This window comes from Colletes latitarsis, chromosome 4, assembly GCF_051014445.1.
Source record: "Colletes latitarsis isolate SP2378_abdomen chromosome 4, iyColLati1, whole genome shotgun sequence".
Classification (NCBI taxonomy): domain Eukaryota; kingdom Metazoa; phylum Arthropoda; class Insecta; order Hymenoptera; family Colletidae; genus Colletes; species Colletes latitarsis.
The window spans coordinates 35,606,506-35,632,462 of record NC_135137.1 but is presented as its reverse complement, the minus strand read 5'-3'; the positions used below and the strand labels follow the sequence as shown (position 1 = coordinate 35,632,462).

General features: G+C 40.8%; 1 protein-coding gene across 1 annotated transcript; it reads left to right on the top strand.

The window, feature by feature from the left end:
- Nucleotides 1-1,092: 1,092 nt before the first annotated feature.
- Nucleotides 1,093-4,257, top strand: LOC143340951 (toll-like receptor 2 type-1). Its single transcript, XM_076763399.1, has 4 exons — nt 1,093-1,797; nt 2,288-2,644; nt 2,727-3,328; nt 3,716-4,257. The coding sequence occupies exons 1-4, from the start codon at nt 1,738-1,740 to the stop codon at nt 4,008-4,010; spliced, it is 1,314 nt and encodes a 437-aa protein (XP_076619514.1). The 5' UTR covers nt 1,093-1,737; the 3' UTR covers nt 4,011-4,257.
- Nucleotides 4,258-25,957: the final 21,700 nt, after the last annotated feature.

Below are 25,957 nucleotides of genomic sequence, written 5' to 3'. Positions count from 1 at the left end.
CTCCAAGTTGTTAAATAATAATTAAAAAATATCGATGCGAATCTCACTTGCATTTTCGTGTCCATTTCAGTTAAAATCACGACCCCTATAACGCTACATTTCTTTTTTTTTTATATTGAAAAACAATTTCTCGCAATTTTTCTTGGAGCCATTCTTATTAGAAAAATGGTATAACAAATATTTCTGTAAGTTTTACAGTAGTAATATTTTTTTTTAAAAAAAGAATTTTTCGCCATCTTGGAGCCATTCCCAAGATTACAATTCTTATTTTAAAAAAATGGTAAGTTTTACAGCAGTGATGTATCTAAAAATGTTATGTTATTAATTTAAAAATTGTCTCCAAGTTGTTAGATAATGATTGAAAAATATCGATGCTCTCCTATAGTGTGTAGATTTAAATAAACGTTCGTGGGCCGCGCGGTCACAGATTAAAAGCCAAGTCGAGTGGTTAATGCCCGCGGAGTTGCAACGTGAACACGAAACGGGCGACGTCGGGGCGATATCGTCGCGCGAATATAAATTAATTGAAAAAATAAGCAGCGATTAATCGTACGTGTGTGGCAAAGGAAAAAAAAAGGGGGGTAAACATAAACCAGAACGTGCATACGGAGACGCGTAATCGCGCTGTATCTGAAAAGAAGTGCGTTAGCCTCTCTCGGATTCTGAACCGACCGGGAACGGATTAATTCTGCGCGCGCCCCGCGAAGCTACTCGAAAGGACATTCGGAGAATTTTCCATTTTTTTCTCCTTTCTCGTTAAGCGAACGCATCGCACGAACGACCGTCAGTGCAATATACATGTTCCTTGCGTAAAGAACTTAATATAGAAACACTCTAACGTAGTCTGAGAAAAGTTAATAAGAACTCGGTAATTAATTGGATAAAACAAATTTGTTGAACTTAACGAGATTGCAATAGTGAAAAATTTGACTCGTACGTGAAAATTATTAGAGAATTTTATTGATCGAGTTCCTGATGTAATAGAGTTCATTTATTATTTGGATATGAAATTATTTAAATTATCGTCCACCCGTGTAACCGAAAAATAATTTCCCTCGATCACGATACTTTTCTTCGTTATAGGTCAGAGACTGAAAATCGGAGCCAATTTAATTGAAGATTACTGTTAAAAAAACAGAACGTTGAGAAAAAGAAGGATAAAGAAGAAGTTTGCGGTTGTCCGATAACGAACGTACACATGATATAACGAAATCGAAAGGAGTGCAGTTCGAATTGCATCGCCAATAACGACGCGGAGGCGTTACAGTAACGCCGAAAATAAGTAGCACGGAATCGATCTGGATCAGGTGTTTTTCCATTTGTGGTCGACGTTATCGCGAACGGAGATTGTATTTTTGTGAAGTGCGAGAAACATAAACAATTGTAATTATAATTGACGGTTGCATCGGCCGAGACGTGCGCGAGATAGAAAGGATTCCGTGAACTGACGCGAAAGGCGAGGAAAACAGACGAAGAGAGAAAGAAAAAAGAAAAAAAAAGGGAAAAGAGAATCGTCGCTCGAGCAAGTACATCAGAATGCTGAAAAGCTCCTTCTGCCCCCCTCTTAATTCGGCACTGTGATCGTGTGCAGAGTATGCCGCGGATGAATTCGTTGCCATTCCAGAGGAACGTTGTGCGAGAAGCATAGTTGGCAACCAGGCGGTCCAGTTTCGAGTGCAATCGAAATTGCATCGCGTCGTTTATCGGGTTACAAGATAATCATACATCACCTGGACAATGTGGCCCGGGGCGATCACGGTTTTCGCACTAATTGTTTCTACGGTCTCGGCTAAGACGGTGGGTTTTCTGTCGCGGACACTTTTACCACTTAATTAACTTAATTATTACACTGTGCACGACTAACGGTGGACAAAATTCTACGATGGACACTTTCGACGCGCGGTTTCGATTATCACGAGCGATGCTCCTCGATATCGATACATCGAGATACAGCTTTATCTGGATCGTAATTTCGGACGAATATTTATTTCCCGGCTATAGTTAATCAAACAAACGCCGGTTCGAACGAACATTTATTTATTCCCGACGAATGAAATATTATTCGAGTATACTTGTTCGTTATTCGTTATCCGAGTGTATGCTCGAACGCAATTCTACAGAGACGGTTATTCCAATATGGCGGACGACAATTCGCTTTTACGCGCCAAACCACCCCACTCGAGAGTAACTCGATTCGGGAAACGAATTTGTTGCTGACGCGTATAATAATGACGGATTTTAATTTTGTTTTTGTTTTTATGTTATTTTATTACCTTGAACGTTGCAGCTCGATCTGTCGCGACGCGGCTTGAAGAAGGAAGACTTCTTCTTGAAGCTCCAGTCGCAAATCACTCTGGCAGAAGTCACCGATCTGATTCTCCGGGAGAATCAATTCGACAGCTTCCTCGACTGCTCCACCAACCTCACGAGCCTCAGGACACTAGATTTGTCGCAGAATCATCTTCAACGGTTCTTTTTCCTCTGCAGAGAAGAATATAATTTGCAGGTGTTAAACGTTAGTCACAACCACCTTCAGTACATCGACGACAATGCCCTGAACGACCGAATCCCGAAGCTCAAGATACTCGATCTATCATCGAACAAATTATCGATAGTTAACGAAACCATGCTGGAGCATTTTAAAGTAAATGTCTCGATATATCGATTCGTTAACACGTTTTCATTGAATTTTTAAATAATTTGAATGTTCGTTTAATTGTTTACAGGATTTGGTATTCCTATCATTAGCCAATAATCCGATCAACGATGGCATTCACGAAAATGCGTTCTGGAACTTGAAGGCGCTGCAATTCTTGAGCCTAAGCAACGTATCGTCGACGCAATTCACGTTCGAGTTCTTTAAAACGTTAACTAACTTATCTGTCCTAGATTTGTCAATGAATCCCATAAAGTCGATTCCGGCTTTACCGGAGAGCCTGGTAGTGCTCGACTTGTCTAGCACTCAAATTACGAAAATACCAAAAATCGCGTTGCCCAAATTGCAAAAACTAAAATTGCACGACATGCAGAGCCTCGAAGAATTATTGCTGAACGATTTAGAGAATTTAGACCAGTTGGAAACGTTATCCGTGGTTGGATCGAAGAAATTAACGCATGTGAGGTTATATCCGTCGGATGGACGCCTCCTGCAGCGACTGCACCGCCTTTCGATAAACGACTGCGCCCTGAAAACCCTGGACTACAGCCTACTGCCGATAATAAAGAGAACCGCAATCGTGAACCTAGAGGGTAACCCTTGGAACTGCGATTGCAAAATGCAATGGATAAACCAACTGAACGTAACCAAGTCTCTCAGCCGGGATATTAAGTAAGAAAAGTTAATAATTACAGTAGCAACTTAATATTTTTTGAACTTAATCGATCGAACTAGTTGGTAACTGACCAAACGTTTCGACGTAGCTTTCGAAGATGTCTCTGCTAATACCATGAAATAAACGATCGTTAATATTTCAGTTATTTTACGTGTATAAAGTTTAAAAATATTTAAAAATTATTAAAATTCAGATCTCGATGCCTGTTAATGTTAGACGTTAATTGAACACATATAGTTCACTATTTTTTAAACTGTCGCTGATTAAATGTATAATTTTTTTTAATGTAACGTACAGTTCTGTGTTATTAAATTTAATTAGTAATTTTAAATATTAAGATAGAAAGAATGGACCTTATCAGTTCTTATTTTCGCGTTTTCCAGGTGTCGCGCACCCGAACGACATTTCAACAAACAGTTGAGCGAGATACCAAAGTACGAGATGGAGTGTGAGACCGACTCGTCGCTGTTCTACCCCGTCCTGTGGGCCTCCATTTTGATACTCGTCGTGGCGATCATCCTGTCGGCGGGCTTTTTACTTTTGAAACGACCGATCGGTCACTGGGACATCAGGCGAAAGAACAGGGACACCGTCACTTACAAGAACGTAGACGAGTCCTCGAACGACATGGTGAGAATTCTGACTGTCGGCGAGACGGTCGACCGTAATGGAGAATGAACCGACACCGAACGAACTATACAATGGAAACGTATTAACGTAGGATAAGCGATAGAGACTTAAGAAACGAGTACACAAGGTATCACAATTAACCTCTACAATCAAAGTATCTCTCCTAGAAAATTGGAGAAGAAATTTGCACCGTTCGAGGAGACAAACAGGACAAATTCTTTCGCCATTTTTTAGAGACATCGAGGTCATCGACATTTCTTTAATACGAAGCACATATTTCTGTCCGCGTGACGCCATAGCTGTCACCCAGACGAGTTCAATGACTTTAAATAACTTGACCTCTGAATGACCTTGATGAAAAATTTTGAAAATTAAAATTTGAAAATTCAGAATCTATTTTCTATTGCAATATTTATTCATTTGAACAGTGCAACGGTGCACAAGTAACAGAGAAGCGCTCAAATTGATCGAGACAACCTGTATTACACGTTAAAAACGACTCGATGGAATTGTACTCGTATTGGTAATTTTGTACAAAAAACGGTGCTCAGAGTGTTTCAGATCTGACGGGAAGGGAAACTCGCGAGAAGCAATAGAGTTGGTTTTAAATACTTATACAGCGAAAAAGATATTAAAGGGTACGACGAATAAATTAGTTTACTTTTCTTTTGATTTCTACGACTAAATTTGTTCTTCGATAATCGATTTCTGTCTCTATCGCACGCGTCCGTGGAAAACGTTACCGAAAAAATCGCCGTACGCTGTTATGTTTCGGACTTTCATCATTGACACGCAAAATGGGATAGCTTTATTTCACTTGCCAATCGGCGTTCTTTGTTTTTAAAAGCATTGATAAACTCCACCTATACGTGGCGCTTCTAAATATACATAGCGGGCAACGAACGTGTTAATCTCCAGCAGCGGCGTGAAATTTGTTTTCGAAACGAAAGTGGTGAAAGCGTCGTTACAAAGAGATCGAGAAGTGTTTTGAATTTATTGGTTGTCACTCGCGAGAAATAAGAATTGACACCGCGAGCACACTTCCTTCCAGAATATTAATCTAATCCGCGGCCAGATATCTGCTTCGAGGCGTCGGAGTGTAAACTACGAGCCATTGACGCTTTGAACTCTCCAGATATCGAAACTATCGCGGGGAAAGTCCACGATATAAGAAACGGCGATGGGTTCACGAACCTGCTCCGAGTAACGCCTCTTTCATATTTTTTCTTTTTTAATTTTAATCGCCGTTCAAGTTCGCGTCGACAACTCCGAAGCACTCTGTGCAATTTTCTATGCCTTACACGTAACAAATTGGATCGAGAACTATGTAGCAAAGAAATTTGGAATACTGTATATATTTAAGGTTAATAAAATTACAGCAGAGGACGAAAACAGTTAGTAATAATTAAAAACGAAACGTATCCGAAACTTTGACAAACTTGAAAAATTGGAATCATTTTACTCTGAAAATTGAGTTCTAAATATCGAAATTATACGTTGGTTACAAATTAGATAAGCTCGGTAGTTTTTTAGATATCTTTTAATATGGTATAGCGGGTGGCTGTCAATAGGCTTTGTTAATAGGGCCACGCGTCGAAATGCAGAAAAATACACTGTGAATACAGAAGCAACGTTTAGCAACATCTCGAGCATCCCTTAAACTCGAAACACTAGGAGCGTCGAGTGCTCGAACCATTATCTGGAGTGCGTGGCAACAATATGGGGTCTCTGAGTCGAATAAAAACGTCTTTTTGTCGGCACGCATCGGCGTATTTTACCGAAACCCTTTACTACCTCTTCTAACTTTAAAACGAAATGTCCGCACAAAGGAAAAAACGGATACAATGCGGTCGATGGCTCGTTTCCTCCGAACGATTCCTCTCGTCGTGAAGTACGATTCCACGCATCGACGACCGTGCGTACCTTCTTCAAAAACAGAGCTAATTGAAATTCTACGAGCACCTTTTGCGAGCAATTCGAGCCGAAGAATTTCTCTCCCCTGTTTCTCTGCGCCAACCGAACGCATTTCTGATTTTTTCGAATCAAAGTCAGAACTGGCGCACGAATCAACCGTACTCCATTCTTCGAATCTTCTGTTTTGTACTTTCTGTTATAACTGCGGATGTTTATGCATTTATGGGAAATTTTAATTCTCAAAAAACTACAGAATGCACTTACTATGCAAAAATATAAGAAATACTTCAAGTAAGATGCTAATTATTATACAGGGTGTATAAGGGTGTAAGTTATTAACGTTTAAAGTTCCGCCAATAACTGAATTTTTTTCTCGAAAGTTGGTAGGATTTCGGGGGTATGTCTATTCACTACAAATGATTGTAATTGACCCCTGCAACCGAAAATAATTTTTTTAGAATTTATTAAAAATTTTTTTTTTCGTCGAAAAATTTAGGCACCTACCCCCTGTCGATTTTCCTTAAAAATTCGTTTTTGATTTTTAGTAATTTTGTTTGATGCGCTACAGAAAAGTTGTTTAATACTTTTTTGTAGGTACCCATGAGCTCTACTTCAGAAAAAAGTTTCATTGAAATATATTCACTATTATAGGAGTTATGGCTGTTTAAAAATTGGACCATTTTTATAGGGTATTTCTAACTTTACGAGGTTAAAGAACAACTTTTCGAATATTTTTGCAATTTCTACATATTGTCCATCAAAATACGCGTTGTTTGCTTTTTTAAACATTAAAATCGTCCAATCCGTTCAGAAGTTATGACATTTTAAAGATACGAATGAAATTTCGAGGAACCATATCTGGCCTCATATTATATTTTTAGTAATGAATTTTTTTCTCGAAACTGAGTAGGATTTCAGGGGTATGTCTGTTCACTAAAAATGCTTGTAATTAACCCCTGTAACTAAATATAATTTTTTTAGTATGATTTGAAATTTTTTAATTTCGTCTAAAAATTTCACTACTCGAATTTTTGTCTCGAAAGTGGGTAGGATTTCAGGGGTATGTGTATCCACCAAAAATGACTGTAATTGAGCCCCGCAACCAAAAATAATTTTTTCAGAGTGATTTGAAATGTTTTAATTTAATTTTATTAATAACATTTTAACAGAGCCTCAATCAAGAAATTGATATTCTTGATTTTCGTCTTATTTTGGCCTCTAGAATCTCCCATTAAAATTTTTCCCAGGGGTGGCCGAACACCCTGTATACAGAGGTTGAGACTTTGCAAAAAAAATTTGCATAAAAATCCGCAGTCTAGTTATAACGGTGTAATTATAAAGATGCTACTTCTAAATGGAAATAGCAATAGTTAGAAAAGATCAGCTTCGAAAGACGGAGATTCTTGCACTTGGAAATGCTTTTTTTACGATCTAATATTATTTTTCTCCCGTACACGGTGTCGATCAATTCGCGACCCAAGTAACGAAGATATTAATATTTGCCAGGAAGATTTTAAAAACGATTGAACGTCACCGGGGGGTGTTCGTTTCCGGCGATATCGATGAAAGTACGTTTGAGACATGCACTTGGTCGAAAAGAAAAGAATCGCGAGGCGGAGGACGGGGCGAGCAAATGGTGCTATAAAGATCGTCAGTTTCCGTGACGTGCACCGTGATCGCGTGCGATGTAGCGATCAGCCTTTGTACCGAAGTATGATCTTCCTACGGGAAGCCTATTGGGTTACGGCTACGCCCGGGGAGCCTTCCATATGGAAGAACACGTTACAGCCCAGGAAAGTACGGCCAACGAGGAAATCGCGTCGTGTGTCGTCGATTTTAACACTTTGAAGTACGGACGCGAGACAACGGACGATGGGAGGAGATCGCCTGGAAACGTGTACTACCGATTTCGGCTCGTTCGACGATCTTTTCGTCGTGTTACCGCCACGGTGTAGCCTGAAACTACTCCACGAATCCCTGTGTCACCCACACGAACTTTGACACGCGTGTAATCAAACGCGTCGTCGCATCTAGTTCGTGAAATTAAATTCGAATCTTCGGTGTGAGGGACTATGCAGCAATTTATCGACTATCGAGAACGATTTGATTAGTTAATTTCGATTTTAAAATTAAGTCAAATGGGTCTAAAGGATCCCTGCATGGCGAACAGTAGGTGTTTTCGCGTGGTTCGTTTTTTCGGAGCAACTCACGCGTGGAGGACACAGTTGTTCGTGCCAAGGGAGCTGCGAATCCGCGTCAAAATCGTCGAGGCGAGTTGCGGGTGGTTCGTGGCAGGAGAAGCGAAAGGATCGGGGGCCCTGTTCGATTATACCGATCCACGCTCAATGGAACATTGTGGAACTCCTTTTTGGATATTCCAGAAAGAGCCCCGAGGGGGTGGAAAGAGGGGGAGGTCTGTTGGAGGATGCTGGACGTTTTACGTCGCGATATCGAGTGTCCGTAATTCGAGATCCCGTGCGAGCCAATTTGGCGAGCCGGCGGAAAAATAATACACCGCCTACCAGCGTCGGGGCACCGGGACGCGTCGCGAGCGCGGAGAAGCGAATTTTTAACGGCCAACGTGAAACACGTGGGCAGCACTGGACCAGGCTATCGTGAATATCGTGTTTCCAGCCAAGCAAATACGAGATCCTCCCTTAAGACGCCTCGATAGCCCTGCCGATATTTCGATGAAAAAAACCAGACCTCTAATCGACGTCCACGAAACTGACGAGTCGCCATTTTTTAGAAGAGCCACGGAGGTAACCGACTTTTCGTATAAATTGAAACCTTAACGCTAAAAAGTGGCCAAAATGACTCGTAATTCCTAATAAAAATTATACAAAATTTACTCGACTGGACTTTCGAAAATCTGTCGAAGTTTTAATTTCTTTGGTGGACTCTCAATCTCAAATTATTTTATTAATGTCGATTTTTTCCAAATTGTAAAGCAACTTTTCACAATAATGAACTAATGGAGGATAAATTTTCAAATTACATCGACATATAGTAAACAATTATTAGTTTAAACTTGCAGTCCCAATAATCCACTTAAGAGTTAAATGATAGTTCTAGCGTTAAAACAATAAACATAGAATGTACTCATGATTGTATTGTCAATTTTATAGTAATTTGAAGAGATGAAATTCTTAAAAAATTCAACGTCAACGAAAAATCGCGATGCAGACGTTTCTGTTGTATTCGCGAATTAATGCAAGGGAGGGAATTTGAACATTTTTCGAGTTTTAAATTCCAGAGAATATAGACGTCGAGGGGTTGAATCGGTCCGTGTTATTCGAAAAAATCACGGTACAGCGGATGGTCGAACGTATTCGGCTTGCTTAACACTCGTCGAGATGTATCTGCGAAACGTTGCGCTTTCCGATTACGATTCGTTAAACCGGCGCTCTTGCATTAACTAAGCTGACCTGCTAATTACCTCGCACCTCTGATATTTCAACCCGTTTCCTTTCTCCGCTCGTTTCTCGCCACCCTCTCGTTTCCTCGTGCCGCCCACTGTTTGAAACGACCGGGGGCCGCTGGGAAACCTGGAAAAAGCAGCTGGGCGTCGCGATTCTAACGCGAACGCAGTCACCGTGCTCACAGACCACTCGAATTAAACTTTTTACCGGGCAAAATTCTCCGCTGCGATTTTTATTGTGCAACGTCGTCGAAAAGGCTCTCCAAGATGATATACCTAAATCCAGAAACAACAAAAAGCGACCTTTACGTTTCGTTGCCTCTCTTCATCTCATTATACATCAAATTTTATATTAATAATGCTTTGCACAGGAAAACATCCAGCATTGTTGAGAACTAGTATTGGCATATACAGGGTGCCCACCCCTGGGAAAAATTTTAATGGGGGATTCTAGAGGCCAAAATAAGACGAAAATCGAGAATACCAATTTGTTGATGGAGGCTTCGTTAAAAAGTTATTAACAATTCAATTGAAAAATTTCAAATCGTTCTGGAAAAATTATTTTCGATTGTGGGGGTCAATTACAATCATTTTTTATGAATACACATATCCCCGAAATCCTACCCTCCTTCGAGAAAAAAATTCGAGTAAGTGCTGAAAGTTTTGGGTGAAAAAAAAACTTTCGAATCGTCTTGGAAAAATTATTTTTAGTTGTAGGAGTCAATTGCAAGCATTTTTGGTCAAGAGACATACCCTCGAAATCCTACTCAGTTTCGAGAAAAAAATTCCTTACCGAAAATATAATTTCTGGCAAAATGTCTGCCCGAATTTTCATGCGAATCTTTAAAACGTCATAACTTCTGAACAAATTGGACGATTTTAATGTTTAAAAAAGCAAACTACGCGTATTTTGATGGAGAATATGTACAAATCGCAGAAATATACGAAAAGTTGGTCCTTGACCCCGCAAAATGGGAAAAACCTCATAAAAATGGTCCAATTTTCAAACAGCCATAACTCCTATAATAGTGAATATATCTCAATGAAACTTTTTTCTTACGTAGAGCTCATGGGTACCTACAAAAAAGTATTAGACAATTTTTCTGTAGGGAGTCAAACAAAATTACTAAAAATGAAAAAGACATTTTTAAGAAAAATCGACAGGGGGTAGGTGCCTAAATTTTTAATTAATTCTAAAAAAATTATTTTCGGTTGCGGTGGTCAATTACAATCATTTTTCGTCATTATATATACCCCCGAAATCCTACCCACTTTCGAGAAAAAAATTCAGTATTGGCGGAACTTTAAATGTTAATAACTTCTTAACGAAGCTACCATCAACAAACTGGTATTCTTGATTTTCGTCTTATTTTGGCCTCTAGAATCTCCCATTAAAATTTTTCCCAGTGGTGGCCGAACACCATGTATAAAAAAAAATCAAAATACTGTCAAATTGGCACATTCTTCGTTTTCTTTTCCTCATGATACAACAAATTTTATAATAATAATGCCTTGCACAAGAAAACACCATCCAAAATCGCTGACAAAAGTTATATATAAAAAAAGATCAAAAATCGGCAAAATTGACACTACCTTCTCTTTATCTCATAATACAACAAATTTGATTGATAAATTATTGACTCTATGCACACGCGTGTCGTCGAGTGCGTAAGGGTTGTATCTCGCGCGGATAAAGCTCGAAAATACGGGTATCGAGCGCGCTGGCAGCGAGGATAGGTTTATTGTGCGGCGATTTTTGGCGTTTCAGAGTTTTATCTGATTAAACCAACATAGAAACACGGGGTTACGCGTGTAAGCTTTCCCTGCCATCCATAGGGAACGGCCGAACAAATGAATAATGAAAATAAAACCCACGATGCTATCGTTAAGCACCACGGGATTACATACGCATCAGCGCGGTTGCGATGAACTTACATTATAGAGTCCCTCGTAACAGAGATTACACACGCGTTTCAGCCTTGCACCGTACGTTACGCATTTGCGCAAAGAAAACAGGACTCTTTTACGATACGCGTTTCACCAACCCCCTTCACCATCGACCCAGAACGGATTTAAACGGCAAATCGTTGGGGCTACGCGTGTTGCTATTACAAATGGCGGCTTTCCCTCGCGAGACCAGAAAAATCGATCCGATGACGGCGAATTAGAACAATAAAATAAGTGGAGAACGTTTATCGATCACATTTGTAAAATTATTTCAAGGATTAACATCTAAAGGAAACAGGGTTATAAAGTTTACAAGATATTGCCGTTATTAACCCCTCGTATTTTTATACAGACGTCCATAGTGACCACATTATAAAACAAGTAAAATCAAATTCATGTATCGCCTCGAGTTACATCCGTAACGAAAGGGGGTTGCAATCGATCTTTGTAAAATAAGAAAACATATTATATGAACGTTGATGTATAGTATCATCGACGATCCACCGACCACATTATAAAACAAGTAAAATCAAATTCATGTATCGCCCTGAGTGGCATCCTTTGTAAAATAAACACTGTTTAAAGAAATGGTTGTTCATACATTTGATTTCCACGTTTCTTTCGAGTCCTCTCATAATGGTATGTCGGAGCTCCGACCTTCGAAATTACTTTTAAAAAGCGTAATGGGTGCTCCAGCGCGGCTCTGCTTACGGTGTAAATGTCGCGTCTATAATGGTCGAGCGCGTCCTGCCTTCCGGGATACTCCGATTATGCCAAGGTGTGAACTTACGGGGCCGGCAAATAGCTGGTCGTGAGCACAAAGGTAAAGTCCCCACGGGCCAAGCCGCTTACGATCAATACCTCGATCCTTCGATCTCGCCTAGCCTCTCCCTACCGAAAATGTCCGCTCGACGGGACGGACAATGCCAAATGGACGGAATATGCTTCTTAAATACCCAACGGCCACTTCGAGATGAGAGCCTTCCTCGAGCCCACGCGATTCAGGGCAAGGCACGTTCCGATCGCGAAATAATATCGGACGCGACCTTAACGGCGGACATCTTGCTTTTCAATGTTTTGGAACAACAAGCTAACCTCAGACTTGAACGTTTCAAACATGGTAACACTTTACGTATATTTAAGGATGCCAAAAATTGATGAAGTCCTCGGTTCAACGAACACCATCATCCACCATTACCTGTTTTAATCCTAGAACAGCAACATGAAGAATTATAATTTATACTCGTTGTTTTCTAACACTTTATCTATCTATAAGGACGCTAGTACATTTGACTCAATAAATTAAATTCCTTGGTCTCGGTTCAACGAACACCATCATCCACCATTACCTGTTTCAATCCTAGAACAGCAACATGGAGGATTATAATTTACACTCGCTGTTAGGTTTCGCGATACACTCTTGTCACGATACTTTCTGAAGGTGCAATTTCTACTTTACAAATAGTAGTGATAACGTCGTAGTTGATACGACTCAAAAAATAGTAAATGAAATTTTTGTTGTTCCAAAATGATCGTACACCTGTGTGTACACAATAGAAGGTGTAAATTGGCTCGCGAAAATGGATTCTACAAACCACTGTTTCGAACTAAACGCGTTTAATATTGTATAATATAACGTATAGTTTACGAAAAAGAAATATTTCAAACGACAACTGTTAGCTAGGTTATAGGTTTGGATGATAGACTAATTACCTGAACTGATCCTTGTTGTTCACTTCCTCACCTTCAAGTCACTACTGCGCAGAGTTGGAAAGACGGGACAGGGCAGGGGAAGGGGGGATCTCGCGAGCTGCGTACTAATCCCCACCTCTGACGATCTCCTAGCCAGCGTAGAATTAAAGTCGAAAACGTAGTTTGGCCAATAATAAAATATAAATAAATATAATACATTATACAATATAAATATAATAAATTCCCAGTTCTACCCAGTACGTATCTCTTATTATATTCCTGAAACAAAATCTAACGAGTATATTATCTTCTCAATTCTGCACGGTATCTCTTATTAAATCCTTGAAACGAAATCTACAGAGTATATTAGCAATTTATTACAGAAATCACAGACGAATTTTCTGCCTAATAGTTTCTACGTCTCGAGTACGACGAAAGTTTGAACACGTTAATTATAAAGTCCGCGAAGATGTTATGCAACCTGTCGTACGACACGTGTTGAATAGCAACGCGCTGTCATATGACTATTATTACAACTCGACGTAACCTACTGCACAATACATTGTTACGACCATTAGAAGTCACAGACGTAACGATTTTTCTTACCGATAAGTTATGCAATGTTGATTTATACGTTTTAAAATACATGGACGTGAGGATTTATTCTACAGTTAATACCTCCAGTGACAAGCGATAGTCTAATGACGGAATAGTTCGGTAGAACCTCGATTATTGCTAGAAAATGGGTTACGACTATCTGCAATGTTCAAGGGTCATAAAGCAGCTAAATTTAACAAGCAATGTTATAAAGTGAAACATTAATAGTTATGAAACTTCTGAAAACATTCTAGTAAATATGGAGTTAGACATTTCATTTTTGTACGCAAATTTGTTGAATGTTTACCCAGAGATTAATCATATTATCAAAACAGTTGACGAAAAACGTTCTTATAGAAATATCGGCCAGAATATGGGCATGTTTGACACGAGTTTGACGCCAGGAAGGGGTCGTACGACCCATTCCAGGGGAACACCGACCAAATATTTGACGATCGAACGATGTAAAACAACGACGCGATCCATCCGTGGTGCATAATACGCTTTCGCCAGGTGTACGGTTACAAGAAGGCGCACGGTGCATCGTTTCCAGGACGATAACGAAAGAGAGATGGTATCGCGACTTCTCGTTCCTCCGCAAGCAAGAGGAAAACCTAAAGGCATCGGTCGCTAATCCCGGTACCTCCGGAATCCTCACGTTTGTCCCGCGAGGTGACCTCACCCCTCGGTTCACCTTCCTCCGCTACTCCTCAAAGGATCTTACACCTGAACGCAAGGCCCTATCCTCGGTAATTACTTCCAGATGTGGTAGCCAAGCCCTCGAGCATTGCACCCGACGAGAAACGCGGTTCAACTTTATTGTCGTCTACGGGCCCCAACAAAGTCCTGGCCCTCGAACTTACGACTTACCAGTTAGGGACTCGTCGAAGCTCCGTAATATTATTCGGACCCTGAAACGAGCCTCGTCGCGTGCAGTTTACACGGGATTCCCCGGCACTTCGCATCGATAGCTTTATCACTGTACGGTCTTCGAGGATCGTAAACTTGAAATCCGTCCAAGGGGTCCTCGTGGTTCCAACTTTCCTGCGACTCTTGCAAAGGGGCTGTCAACAAGAATAATTCCTTCGGTTTTTGACACTAGTTAGAACAGCGATTCTTCAAATTTTTAAGCTTGTTGTAATATTAATCACCGTTTGTCAGGGTCTAGGGGAAAAGAGTTGAGTGCTACGATAACACAAGCACTATAATCTAGACCAGGACTAGATTCTATAGATAAAAACAATAAAAAAAGTTCATACGTCCTATACAAGCTTGTTTCGTAAGTGCCTATTAATAACGAAATGCTACACGAAATAATTGTACGAGGCTTCCAAGAAATTCGAACAATTCCTGGAGACGCTTTATCACCGACTGTCTTACCCTTTCCATTTGTCCAGGAATTGTTCGAATTTCATGCAAAAACTTTATTTTAATTATTTTCCAAGTCTCGATTTTTTCTATCGATGTGGCCTAGCCCTCCGTTTACCTTCTAGTTTATCGCTTTGCACGATGGTCGAAGGTTAAATCGAGGCGTAACGTTTAATTTGTAACCGAGGGATGGGATGCTCGCGGATTTCTTTCGTAGATCCCGACAGCCCTTTCGCGTTTCCACGCGAACGGACGGCGACGTCTACGAAGTGACAAAACGGGGCGTTTTAAAAGGCCACCCGTTCGCCGAGCAAAGATGTAACATAACAAACAGCCCGGTGGAAAGCGTGTTTGCCCGGGGCGATATCGAGTTCCCGGGCCACTTCCTGCGGTTCTTCGTCGTCTTTTTCGTTGCCCTGGCGCCGTTGCAGTCTGCGACCGACGTCTCCAACGCGTGACGAGTGCCACCCTTCGGACGCATCAGGAATAGACCTTCTCACGAGTGCATTTAGTCGCGAACGTCTATAGCTTTTTTACCCCCCAATAAAAAACGAGCCGCACGAAAATATACTTGAGGAAACGTTCGGACAAATTTTGAAATGGAACAAACAAACGACGTCGAAGTCGCGTTGCTCCCTTTCGTCTTCGGAATTGCTGTACGCTAGAATTTTTACCTAATTGTATTTTTAACCGTATCCCACCTGGCATACGTTGTACGCTTACTACGTTTCCTAGTAAAATTATGCTCGTTCGGTGTCCATAAACCCCCGAAACGTTACGTTGAAATTTTCATTCATAAATCACGGATACAAACGGAGCCACTAAGGTCCGACAAATACGAAACAATAGACTTTGGAGAACTCCCGCCAGCCACTTTGTCGAAGGAACTCTTCCGTTTCTTGCTGCCACAGCTGGCGACAACATTCAATAAAAGTGGCCACGAGCCCCGAAAGAGTGGGATACCTGGTCCCAGAAACCTTCTTCCACTTGTCGAAACTCGAAAATAAAATCGTGATAAAGATTGTACAATAATAGATAAAATTGTTATTTTTATAGATCAAACACGTTCCGTTTCCAACAAATTCAGTTGGTGGAATGAAGAAAGATATAGCTCTTTGCAGTTACTTACATTGTTAGTTTGAGCGAAATCTGACTAGTGGACGTAGACTAATAACTAATAGCATAAATAGTTTCGTCTAAATGTGTTTGAACGAATAATATAAATTGACCTTAAGGCGTACTGGAAGACATTTTGGTCACGATAGTCGCGAGCCCGAAAGAATGGAGTGTCTGGTCCCAGAAACCTTCTTCCACTCATCGAGACACACGTTAAAATAAAATTGTACAATAACAGATGAAATTGTTATTTGTATAGATCGAAGCAGCGATCATAAGGCATATCGGGAAGACATTTTGGAGCGTAGTTTGTTTCAGTGTACCGAAAACGCATATGGACAACCGATCCCCCAATTGCATTAATTACAACGCGCGAATAGAACGGACCGACGGTAATCCGCGAAAGCGGAATCTCTCTCTCTCTCTCTCTCTCTGCGGCGCATCCCGCGCGGTTCGATCCCATTAATATTCGCGGAAGCGAAAGGATTTTCGTCGAAACGTAAAACCCCCCCACGCGCGTTGGTGGAAAAAAAAAAAAGGAAAATGAAAGGACTGGAGATTGGCCGACGATAATCATCGGCGCCGTCAATTTTCCGGCGAATGTAAAATCAGCGTCACGTCGGCGAATTATGGCCGCGCGCGTCACGACGCGTTCTTTGTACGTATTTCGAAGGGGGGGAGGCGAAATTCGAGTGTCAGTGCGCGGTATAAAACGTAATGAGCCGCGCGTTCCGGTCGGACAGCTTCTGTCGCCGCGGCGGGGAAATTATGGCGGAGGCGCGCGCGATGTTAAAAGCGCGATGTAAATTCGGGACAACGCACGCATACACGCTCGTACGACGCGCGGAAAAGGGCGGCCAATATGAAGGCACTCGCGCTCGCCGTGATTGCGATAACGCTCAACGCAATATCGCGGGAAAATTTATCGGTCGTTCGTTCCAGGGCACGCGCGGCGAACAATGCGGAAAAATTATTGGTCCGTCCAGGAAATACGAGCTTTTGTACAGGGCGATTCTGGAAAACTATGCACAGTGGGTCAAGGAACCCCCGTATTGCCCAACATTCGGATGTTGTTTACTATTACATAACGTGATTTAACCCTTTGACTACGCGCCTATAGGCGATTTTAGTAGCCAAAGGATTAATTTCGTGACCTAAATACAATTTCTACAACGCATATTTACTATTTTATGTTACGATGTGAAGTCTCATTCAAGTTTGACGAAGTTTGTCGAACTTAATAATGTAGTACTACGTCAAAAGAAAACGTGGTTCGTTGATTAGCAATTTTTATGTATTTCATGAAGAAATTTTGTAAAATTTTATATTATAAAAGCTTCTTCTAAATATGAGGAATAATTTAGAGAGGTTTTCCAGCTGAATATCTACGTTTTTCCTGCTGTTACTGAGATCAGTTAGCTTACGTTTACAATACAACAAAAATTTGCCCCAGTTAGCTTCCATATCGCGTTTTTTATTGCAACTTATATCAGTTTAATAGTTGCCATAGATACTTTCAGTTGTAACCGATATTTGCTGAATATGTTCAGCACAGAAACAATAATTCGACCGAACTTTAAATACCTGTTCTCCCAGAGGCATTCATAAATACCCGCATGTCTTCGAACCTTGCACCGAGGCATACGGTAACGAAAACCCCATAAAGGGGACAAATGTGATCATTCTCGATGGACTTTATTATATGCGATCCGGGAAACAAAAGCGGGAATTCAAAAGAAGGTTACGAACAAAATGGGCATTATTGTCGACGTTCCTAAACCTGGATTTAGGAATACTAACGATGGTAATACCGATCGAATATATTTTATGGATCACGGATTATCTGGAATAACAGGGGCAACGAATTAATATATGTTATTTAAAATGGACACAAAATCGGTGTTACAAATGTTGAAAAGATTTGTAATAAGATTTCATATATATCGACCATCGAAAATGCGTTGTTATACTCTATAAAATGCTTTGAGCACCGTTGAACATTCATCAAATTTTCTGTAACTTTATCTACTCGTAACGTTGAAATCCATCGAGTGTCCTCATCCAGCGTTTTACATACAGTTACAAGGACCGGTACTCAACCACTCCGCTAAAGGACGTTAAAATCATAGGGGGATAGATCGGGTACTTCTGCCGCGAGTGAAAATACAGAGAACGCATAGTCGGAGGAAGACAGAATCCGACAGGGAGCTCAGAAGAAAGCCGTGTATCGTTTAATCGACGCACGGTGCCAGGGCTCTTTCCAGGAATATCCGAAAAAGACGCGTTGGAAAAGCCTGTCGACGCGAGTCTTCTGCATTTTGGATATAAAACGAACGATGAGATTTTTCCCGCCGAGGGAAAACGCGCTGGGATGGACGCGCAAACAGGATTCCGTGGAAAAGCAATTTTTTAATAAATCCACTTTCGCACGTGGATACATTTTCCTCCTTGTGCCGTTTGAAAGTTTTACAATCTAGCCCGGCTGAACGTTTGCGTACACGAAACGTGCTGCTTAATCCGACGAGCACGAAATCTGATTTATAGAATAATCGATTTCACCCCCCAAAAAATAGAGAGCCATTAAATGGGCGAATTAACGGGGACCAACTATTAAAACAAACTTTAGGTTCGAACGATCGTTGGACGAGGTCTTTGGAAGATCGTTGTTAGTTTAGATCAGAGACTTTCGAGTTATATACTTTGTTATTTTAAAATTGATGTAAATAATAAAGTCACGGATCTCAGTATTTTAAGTATACGCTTTGAACCTCTTGTGAGTTTAACAGTTCTTCTCTCGATCGTTGGACGAGATCTTTCGAAGAGTTGTTAAATTACAAAATTAGAGACCCGAGTACTTTAACTCTGACTTCCTCTGCTTCAAAGACTTTTTCTGGTCCTCTTTCAAATTCAATGGCTGTTCTTGAACTCTACTCCATTATCGTGATCGATGGGACACTTCCATTTGTTTGAGTAAATAAATAAATAAAGATCCAGCCTTTCTCCAGGACGGAACAAAGGGTACCATGGGTGTTGGACCGCAAGGAGGTCCCCGATAATATCTTGTAAGAGGAGGCGCGGCGCAGCTTCCCCGGGAAGATAGCGGAATTAGTGGGAGCCTCGTTAACGACCTCATTAACTCGCGGTTAGAGAGGATGGAGGGCCGGGTTAGGAGGCAGCCTGCCCAGAAATGTAAAATAAACAAATGGCCGTGGCGCCATCGCGCAGATGATTCCCGTCAGACAGCGGGTCCACCGATCACCGACAGCTTTTCCTTTGCCGCTGTTGGTCCCCTCGCGTTCCGAACCTCAAATTTCATCCCCGGCTTCCGAAGTTCCTCTGTAAACATACCACGAGGAGGGACATCCCCGGCGCCACTTGCGACCCTCGACAACGACCTACCCAAAATCGACTTCTCGACTCCACGGGCTCTTTCCTCCAACTTCTGTTGGCCGATCGGTCGCGATAACCAAAAGTTAAGCTTCCCGAAACGAGAAAATGGCAGCTAACGCGTCCATTGCCATTTTAGGTCCCCGAAACACCCAACTTTCGGTCGAACCATTCGATGGTGCACCTGTTCTCTGTTTCGTTTTAACAATTCTAGCATATAGATTCATTTATTTATTTAATAAACAGGAAGTCCCATTAGTGTACAATAGAACAAAGTTCAAATACACAGTTTTTCAAATTCCAAAGTGGTACAGTAAGAATTCGTTATCGGACAGAAACAATTGAGTGGATCTACCGTTCCCAAATCTGGATCTATCGACATCAGGGAAGAAATGTCTTTGCGGGAGCATAAAAATATAACTCCAACAATTTGGAATGATATGTATAAGAATGACATGTCTACAACAATTCTTTTAGGTGTTTAGAGGAACTTTTAAGTTACAGAGATTTCAGATATATTTATACTTATGTTTGATATCAAGATACTCCAGAATTATATTTAACAAATTGCCGTACAATGATAATTCTAACTCGTTACAAATTCTCGTCGTCAATCTATAATTTTTTGTGGCCAAATTTAAACAAAATTAAATACTACACGTTTGGAAAACGATTTGAAATTAAACGTCGAGGGGTCAAACGATCGTTTGCTTAAAATAAATAACGTTCGAGAAGCGAGGAACGTGGAAAGCCATCTTTGGACACGATGAAGTTAACATTCGGTAATCTTCAGAGGTGGTTTAAATAGAGTCTAGTCCGTTTCTACCCTAACCTCGGAACGCACTCGTACAATAATGCTCGGAGCAACGCCCCATTAGGATGCCGTTAAATAATAAAGCCTCCATATTAGGAGCGGGGCACCCCATAGTCCGCGCAACCAGAAGAGGATTATCCCACAACGATATGTTTCGCGCTCCCCCTTTCCTCTGTGTGTTGCCAGCGACCAGCAACACGTAAGTTACCGTCACGTACGAAATGTTCTGCGTTCGATCGGGGGAAGCTTAGGTTCGTCGGAATCGTTGACAGTGATTTATACGCTCTAATCCGACGACAAACACGAGCGTTTTTATTCGATAACGCGGCGAGCCGGTAATCCCCGTACTTACGCTCTGTACTTCTCTTTTTTTATTTACCCTTTGACTGTTGACACACAAACAGCCATCGAACATATTCGACAATTTGAACTCAACGTCGTGGCGTAGAAGTTGTTAGGTGTTATCTAAGTTACTAATTAGGGCATCTCTGATTACACGGATTCATTCTTATCTGTATTTGTCTTTTTTAGAATGTTCTTATTGTATGTGTATATTGGGTGTTCGACCACCCCTGGGAAAAATTTTAATGAGGGATTCTAGAGTCAAAAATAAGACGAAAATTAAGTTAAAAAATTAAATTCAAAAATTTCAAATCGTTCTGGAAAAATTATTTTCGGTTGCAGGGGTCAATTATAATCATTTTTGGTGAATACACATACTTTCGAAATCCTATCCACTTATGAGAAAAAAAATTGGGTAAGTGCTTAAATTATTTGAAGAAAAAAAAATTTTTCAAATCGTTCTAAAAAAATTATTTTCGATTGCGGGAGTCAATTACAATCATTTTTGGTCATTACACATACCCCGGAATTCCTACTCAGTTTCGAGAAAAAAATTCCTTAGCGAAAATCTAATTTCTGGCCAGAAATGTCTGCCCGAATTTTCATGCGAATATTTAAAACGTCATAACTTCTGAACGGATTGGACGATTTTAATGTTTAAAAAAGCAAACTACGCGTATTTTGACGGAGAATATGTATAAATCGCAAAAATATTCGAAAAGTTGGTCCTTGACCCCGCAAAATGAGAAAAACCCCATAAAAATGGTCCAATTTTCAGACAGCCATAACTTCTACAATTGTGAATATATTTCAATGAAACTTTTTTCTGAAGTTGAGCTCACGGGTACCTACAAAAAAGTATTAGACAACTTTTCTGTAGGGCGTCAAATAAAAGTACTAAAAATGAAAAACGAATTTTTAAGAAAAATCGACAAGGTGGTATAAGGTGCCTAAATTTTTCGACGAAAACAAAATTTTTCAAATCGGTCTAAAAAAATTATTTTCAGCTACGGGGGGCAATTACAATAATTTTTGGTGGATAAACATACCTTCGAAATCCTATCCACTTACGAGAAAAAAAATTGGGTAGGTGCTCAAATTATTTGACGAAAAAAAATTTTTCAAATCGTTCTAAAAAAATTATTTTCGATTGCAGGGTTCAATTACAATCATTTTTGGTCATGTGTCATACCATCGAAATCCTACCCACTTTCGAGAAAAAAATTCGAGAGGGTGTGAAATTTTTTGACGGGAAAAAAAAATTTCAAATCGTATTGGAAAAATTATTTTTGGCTGTGGAGGTCAATTACAATAATTTTTGGTGAATAGACATACCCCCGAAATCCTGCGCATTTTCGAGAAAAAAATTCAGTACGAGTAGAACTTTAAACTTTAATAACTTTTTAACAAAGCCTCCATCAACAAATTGATATTCTTGATTTTCGTTTTAATTTAGCCTCTAAAATCTCTCATTAAAATTTTTCCCAGGGGTAGCCGAACACCCTGTATATCGCGAGACCGCGTAAAACGTTGTTTGTGTCTCGATCCATGTTAGAGCGTTGCAAAGTAAACACGTGCCAAAACCATATGAAACCATGTGAATATTATATGTTTAATACAATCTATGTATATATATGTATATATAGAAGTTATTTAACTTGGTTTCATTTAAACTTTCTACCTGTTACGCTCTCATATACTTCACTGCCAAACCCAATTCACACACGCTACCATGAGCTGCCACCTTATACGCTAATCAAACAATATGTAATAAGATTTATTCTCTGGAACCAACAGAAGTTACAAAGAGAATAATTTTTAACAACGGTACCAAGCAGGAAACGCTGGATAAAATCTACGAGGCGCTCGAATTTTCGCAACCTCTCGCTAATCTTCGAGCTCGAAATCTGGGGAACGGAGAACCCGACGCATGCGAGATTCTAATTCGCGGACGGGGGTACTCGGGGCGACGTCGACGTAATTCATTATGCATCGCGCGGACACAATATCCGCGATAGACGCGGGCGAGCGCCGCGCGGCGGTCAGCGTTTTCCTTTCTTTGGTTTCTAGACCGTGATTAATCTACCCTCGGTAACGAGTACGGCTTGACAGTTCTCATCGCGGAAAGTAATAGCGGTGCCCGATGGTATTCAATGAAAGACCCTTTGTTGGCCCCGTCCGCGTACGTGTCGGGTCAGGCGCTTGTTATAAATACAAGCGGTGAACCAGCGATAAGAGGAACGAATATTTCTCGTGCGGAGATTTTTCCTTCGCGGGGTTGCGACGGAACCGCGAACTGGAACAGGTCGGGGTACGAGAACCGGCAGAGGACGAAGGAGAAAACGTAAAATGGCTGTCGTGAGGAGGAATCGTTTGTCGGGGAAAGCTAGCGGTTCGCGAACAAACGACACCGATAGATCGATCCGAGCGATCGAGGGTGGAATGATGGAACGATGTAATACTACAGGCCTAACTGTCGTTATCGCGACATTTATCTGGGAGACGTTCTATCGACTCTGGACGCGTTTAAAGCAAACTCGAGTTGGTTAAATTGTATGATTTAATTATTTTTTACCCCCTATGAGTTGAATTTCTTTCTTGGATGTAAACTTGCAAGGCATTTACTTTGATATTTCAGGCTGATGGTCTTTAAGGTACACAGTCGGATCTCGACACGTTGAAGTTGAAGGGAAATGAAAAATGTTTCGAATTACAGAACTTTATCGAAGTCCGATAAGCAACATTTCGATTTACAGTACCCAAGAAAAACGAATGCAATTATACGTTCATTAAACTCAGAATCTACGTGATGTTTCAAAAAATTGTCAATGCTCCAGCACACCTGCTGGATCGATTGATTATAGATCAGTCTATAACGTAACACGCTTCGTACAGTTAGTTTACACGTTAAAAGTAAAATATATACAATTGTGAAAATACATCGTGAAATCTAAACAAGACAGCTTTGAAATACCAGTTCCTCAAAAGATTTTCAGCACCGTTTGGCGTTGACGTTGATCGTGCATGTTCGTCAACGTTGGGAAGGGTCATCCGCGAACAATCATTTGCAAACATCTATTATCGCGCGCAGTTTGTCACCGTCTGCGCAACGCGGTTAAACACATCGCAATCAAACGAGAATTTATCCATTACAAGCGACGCGACTAATTGCTTACCATTCACGGGGATTAAAGGCGGGTTAAGGTCGCCAAAGAATCCACCGTGCTCCAAACTAGATTGCACACGCTCCGATATCGTAATGCAAACCGCGAGCAGTAATCAGCGTGCTGGAATCGGAGATGATTTCCCGTTAACTTCGGTGTCCATCGCGCTCTGTGCCCCGTATCGCGCCATTTATCGGAAGTTTTCGGTATCGTAACGCCGATCTGAAACGTTTATCGATATTCCATCGGACGCAGCGTTTATTAATACGCCGCGCGTCCGCGCCGCGATGCGTTCGGTTAAACACAGGATCGCGGTACGTCGCAAACAAACGTTCCCCGATTAGGATTTAATAGTTACGCGAGTCCCGTCCGTCGTTGAAATAAAACGATTGATGCTTATTAGTCGCAATAAAGAGAAATCACGAGCTACCGTCGCAACGATTCTGCGCATCGAACGAATCGACGCAAGGTAAACGACACATTTATACAAAAAAAATACATTTACACGGTCCAAATATCGCAAAAGTAATAGCATTAATTTTATAACTACATTTGATGCCATGTAAATGCCATGTTTTATAACTTCAAGGTTGCATTAAATTATAATACGCGGTTTGTTTTCGCAATATTAAATTGTTAGAAATTCAGGAACCATCGAATATAGCTTGAAAAGATAAATTTTGAATTACTTAGTGAGATGAGTTGGTTTGTATAGCGTTAGGGAGGTGTAAAAAATTTTTAAGATAGGATCGATCGTTCGTGGAGGTAAACAGAAGGTATTTCGGTGGTATAAAAGAAATCGACGACACTGGGTTCCCATGGATAAACAGAGAATAGAGGCACCAGTCGTTGGATAATTGGATCCTGTAAGTATTTACTACCTTTCAATTTTGATGGTTGGTCACTCAGGTCTTAACGGCGGTCTGCTGGTACCCTATTGTCTCCGTCGGTCTGTACCTACTCGATACAGCCTTGGGAATTCCCCATGGGAAATTCCAAGGTTTCGCACTTTCCAGCTTTCCGTGTTGCTATGCTGGCTGGCGCGGTCGAAACATGTGTTTCGGATTGAAACGAATCACCTTGTAGAAACACTACACCTGATTTTCAACGCTTCTCGTTCGAGGCTCGAGGAGCTCTCGCGGCCATAAATCTCGCACAAAATGCTATCTCCCATTGATTATCGATGTTCCTGCCATGGATCTGTAAATAGATACGCAAATAAATAATCAGATAGACAAAGCCCAGCGTTGCCACGAACGAAGACGATATATACAAAATGGGGATGGGAAATTGTACGTTCGATGAAACTGAATTGTACGCTCGAATATAAAAATTCCGATCCAAATAAACGAATATAATCGCAACGTTTTATGAGATAATAAAGTGAAAAGCTGTACTCCAATTTTAATAATAACATTGCACGGAATTAGAGAGTTAATTTTATCTGAAATTGTTCTAGACAAAAAATGAAAAATATATGCATGCATTGTATCATCGATATACAAAATACTGAAATCCATATATTTATTTTAGATCTTTATTGCACGGCCACGACGGTCGAGCACCGTTCAGAAAATACTGTTTTACAACCGTACCCAAAACTTCCATGCCACTTTCGCACCTATTGCTTCAACCCCCGTTTCGATCACGTTAAATTCTATTTCCTCGCTCTTTCGACACGAATTATATTTTTACGCAACACGATCTCTTCTCTAATTAATCTAGCTAACTTTACAGCATTATGACGTTCGATCTTACTTTGTTTTTTCATGGACTACGGTAACAAAGTTGAAATTATCTGGATCTAATGCCGCGAGTCCTCCATTGTCGCGACGCTAGATTACTGCTGGCGATTTCATGACGCGGCTATTGAAAATCTAAAACGACTCCCAACCCCATCTCCGCGTGGCTATCAGGTAATGGCCTGGGTGTATGGATCGAGGGTGACGCAGACGGATGGATGGCGAATCGCATCCGGAAAAACCTGGGTCCGAACGGCGAGAACGCGAACGAGAATGATGTCTTTCTAAAAACTCGTAATCCCGCTTCCCTGTAATCCGATTTAACTAGGGCCAATCGGCCGGTGTCGATCGTATAACGGATCGAACGATTACGAACGAGAGAAATTGACGGCATCATCGGACGAGCCGAGATTATATTTCCTTCTATTTCGCTCGGGCGATGCGATACTAAGAAACTTATCGTGAATAAATATTATCAGCGATCATCTCGC

What these genes read in the sequence shown, in the direction of transcription:
- LOC143340951 (XM_076763399.1), top strand. Translation starts at nt 1,738, where the DNA reads ATGTGGCCCGGGGCGATCACGGTTTTCGCACTAATTGTTTCTACGGTC. An exon ending in CCATGCTGGAGCATTTTAAA is followed by an intron (nt 2,645 to 2,726) that starts GTAAATGTCTCG and finishes AATTGTTTACAG; the next exon opens with GATTTGGTATTCCTATCATT. An exon ending in TCTCTCAGCCGGGATATTAA is followed by an intron (nt 3,329 to 3,715) that starts GTAAGAAAAGTT and finishes CGCGTTTTCCAG; the next exon opens with GTGTCGCGCACCCGAACGAC.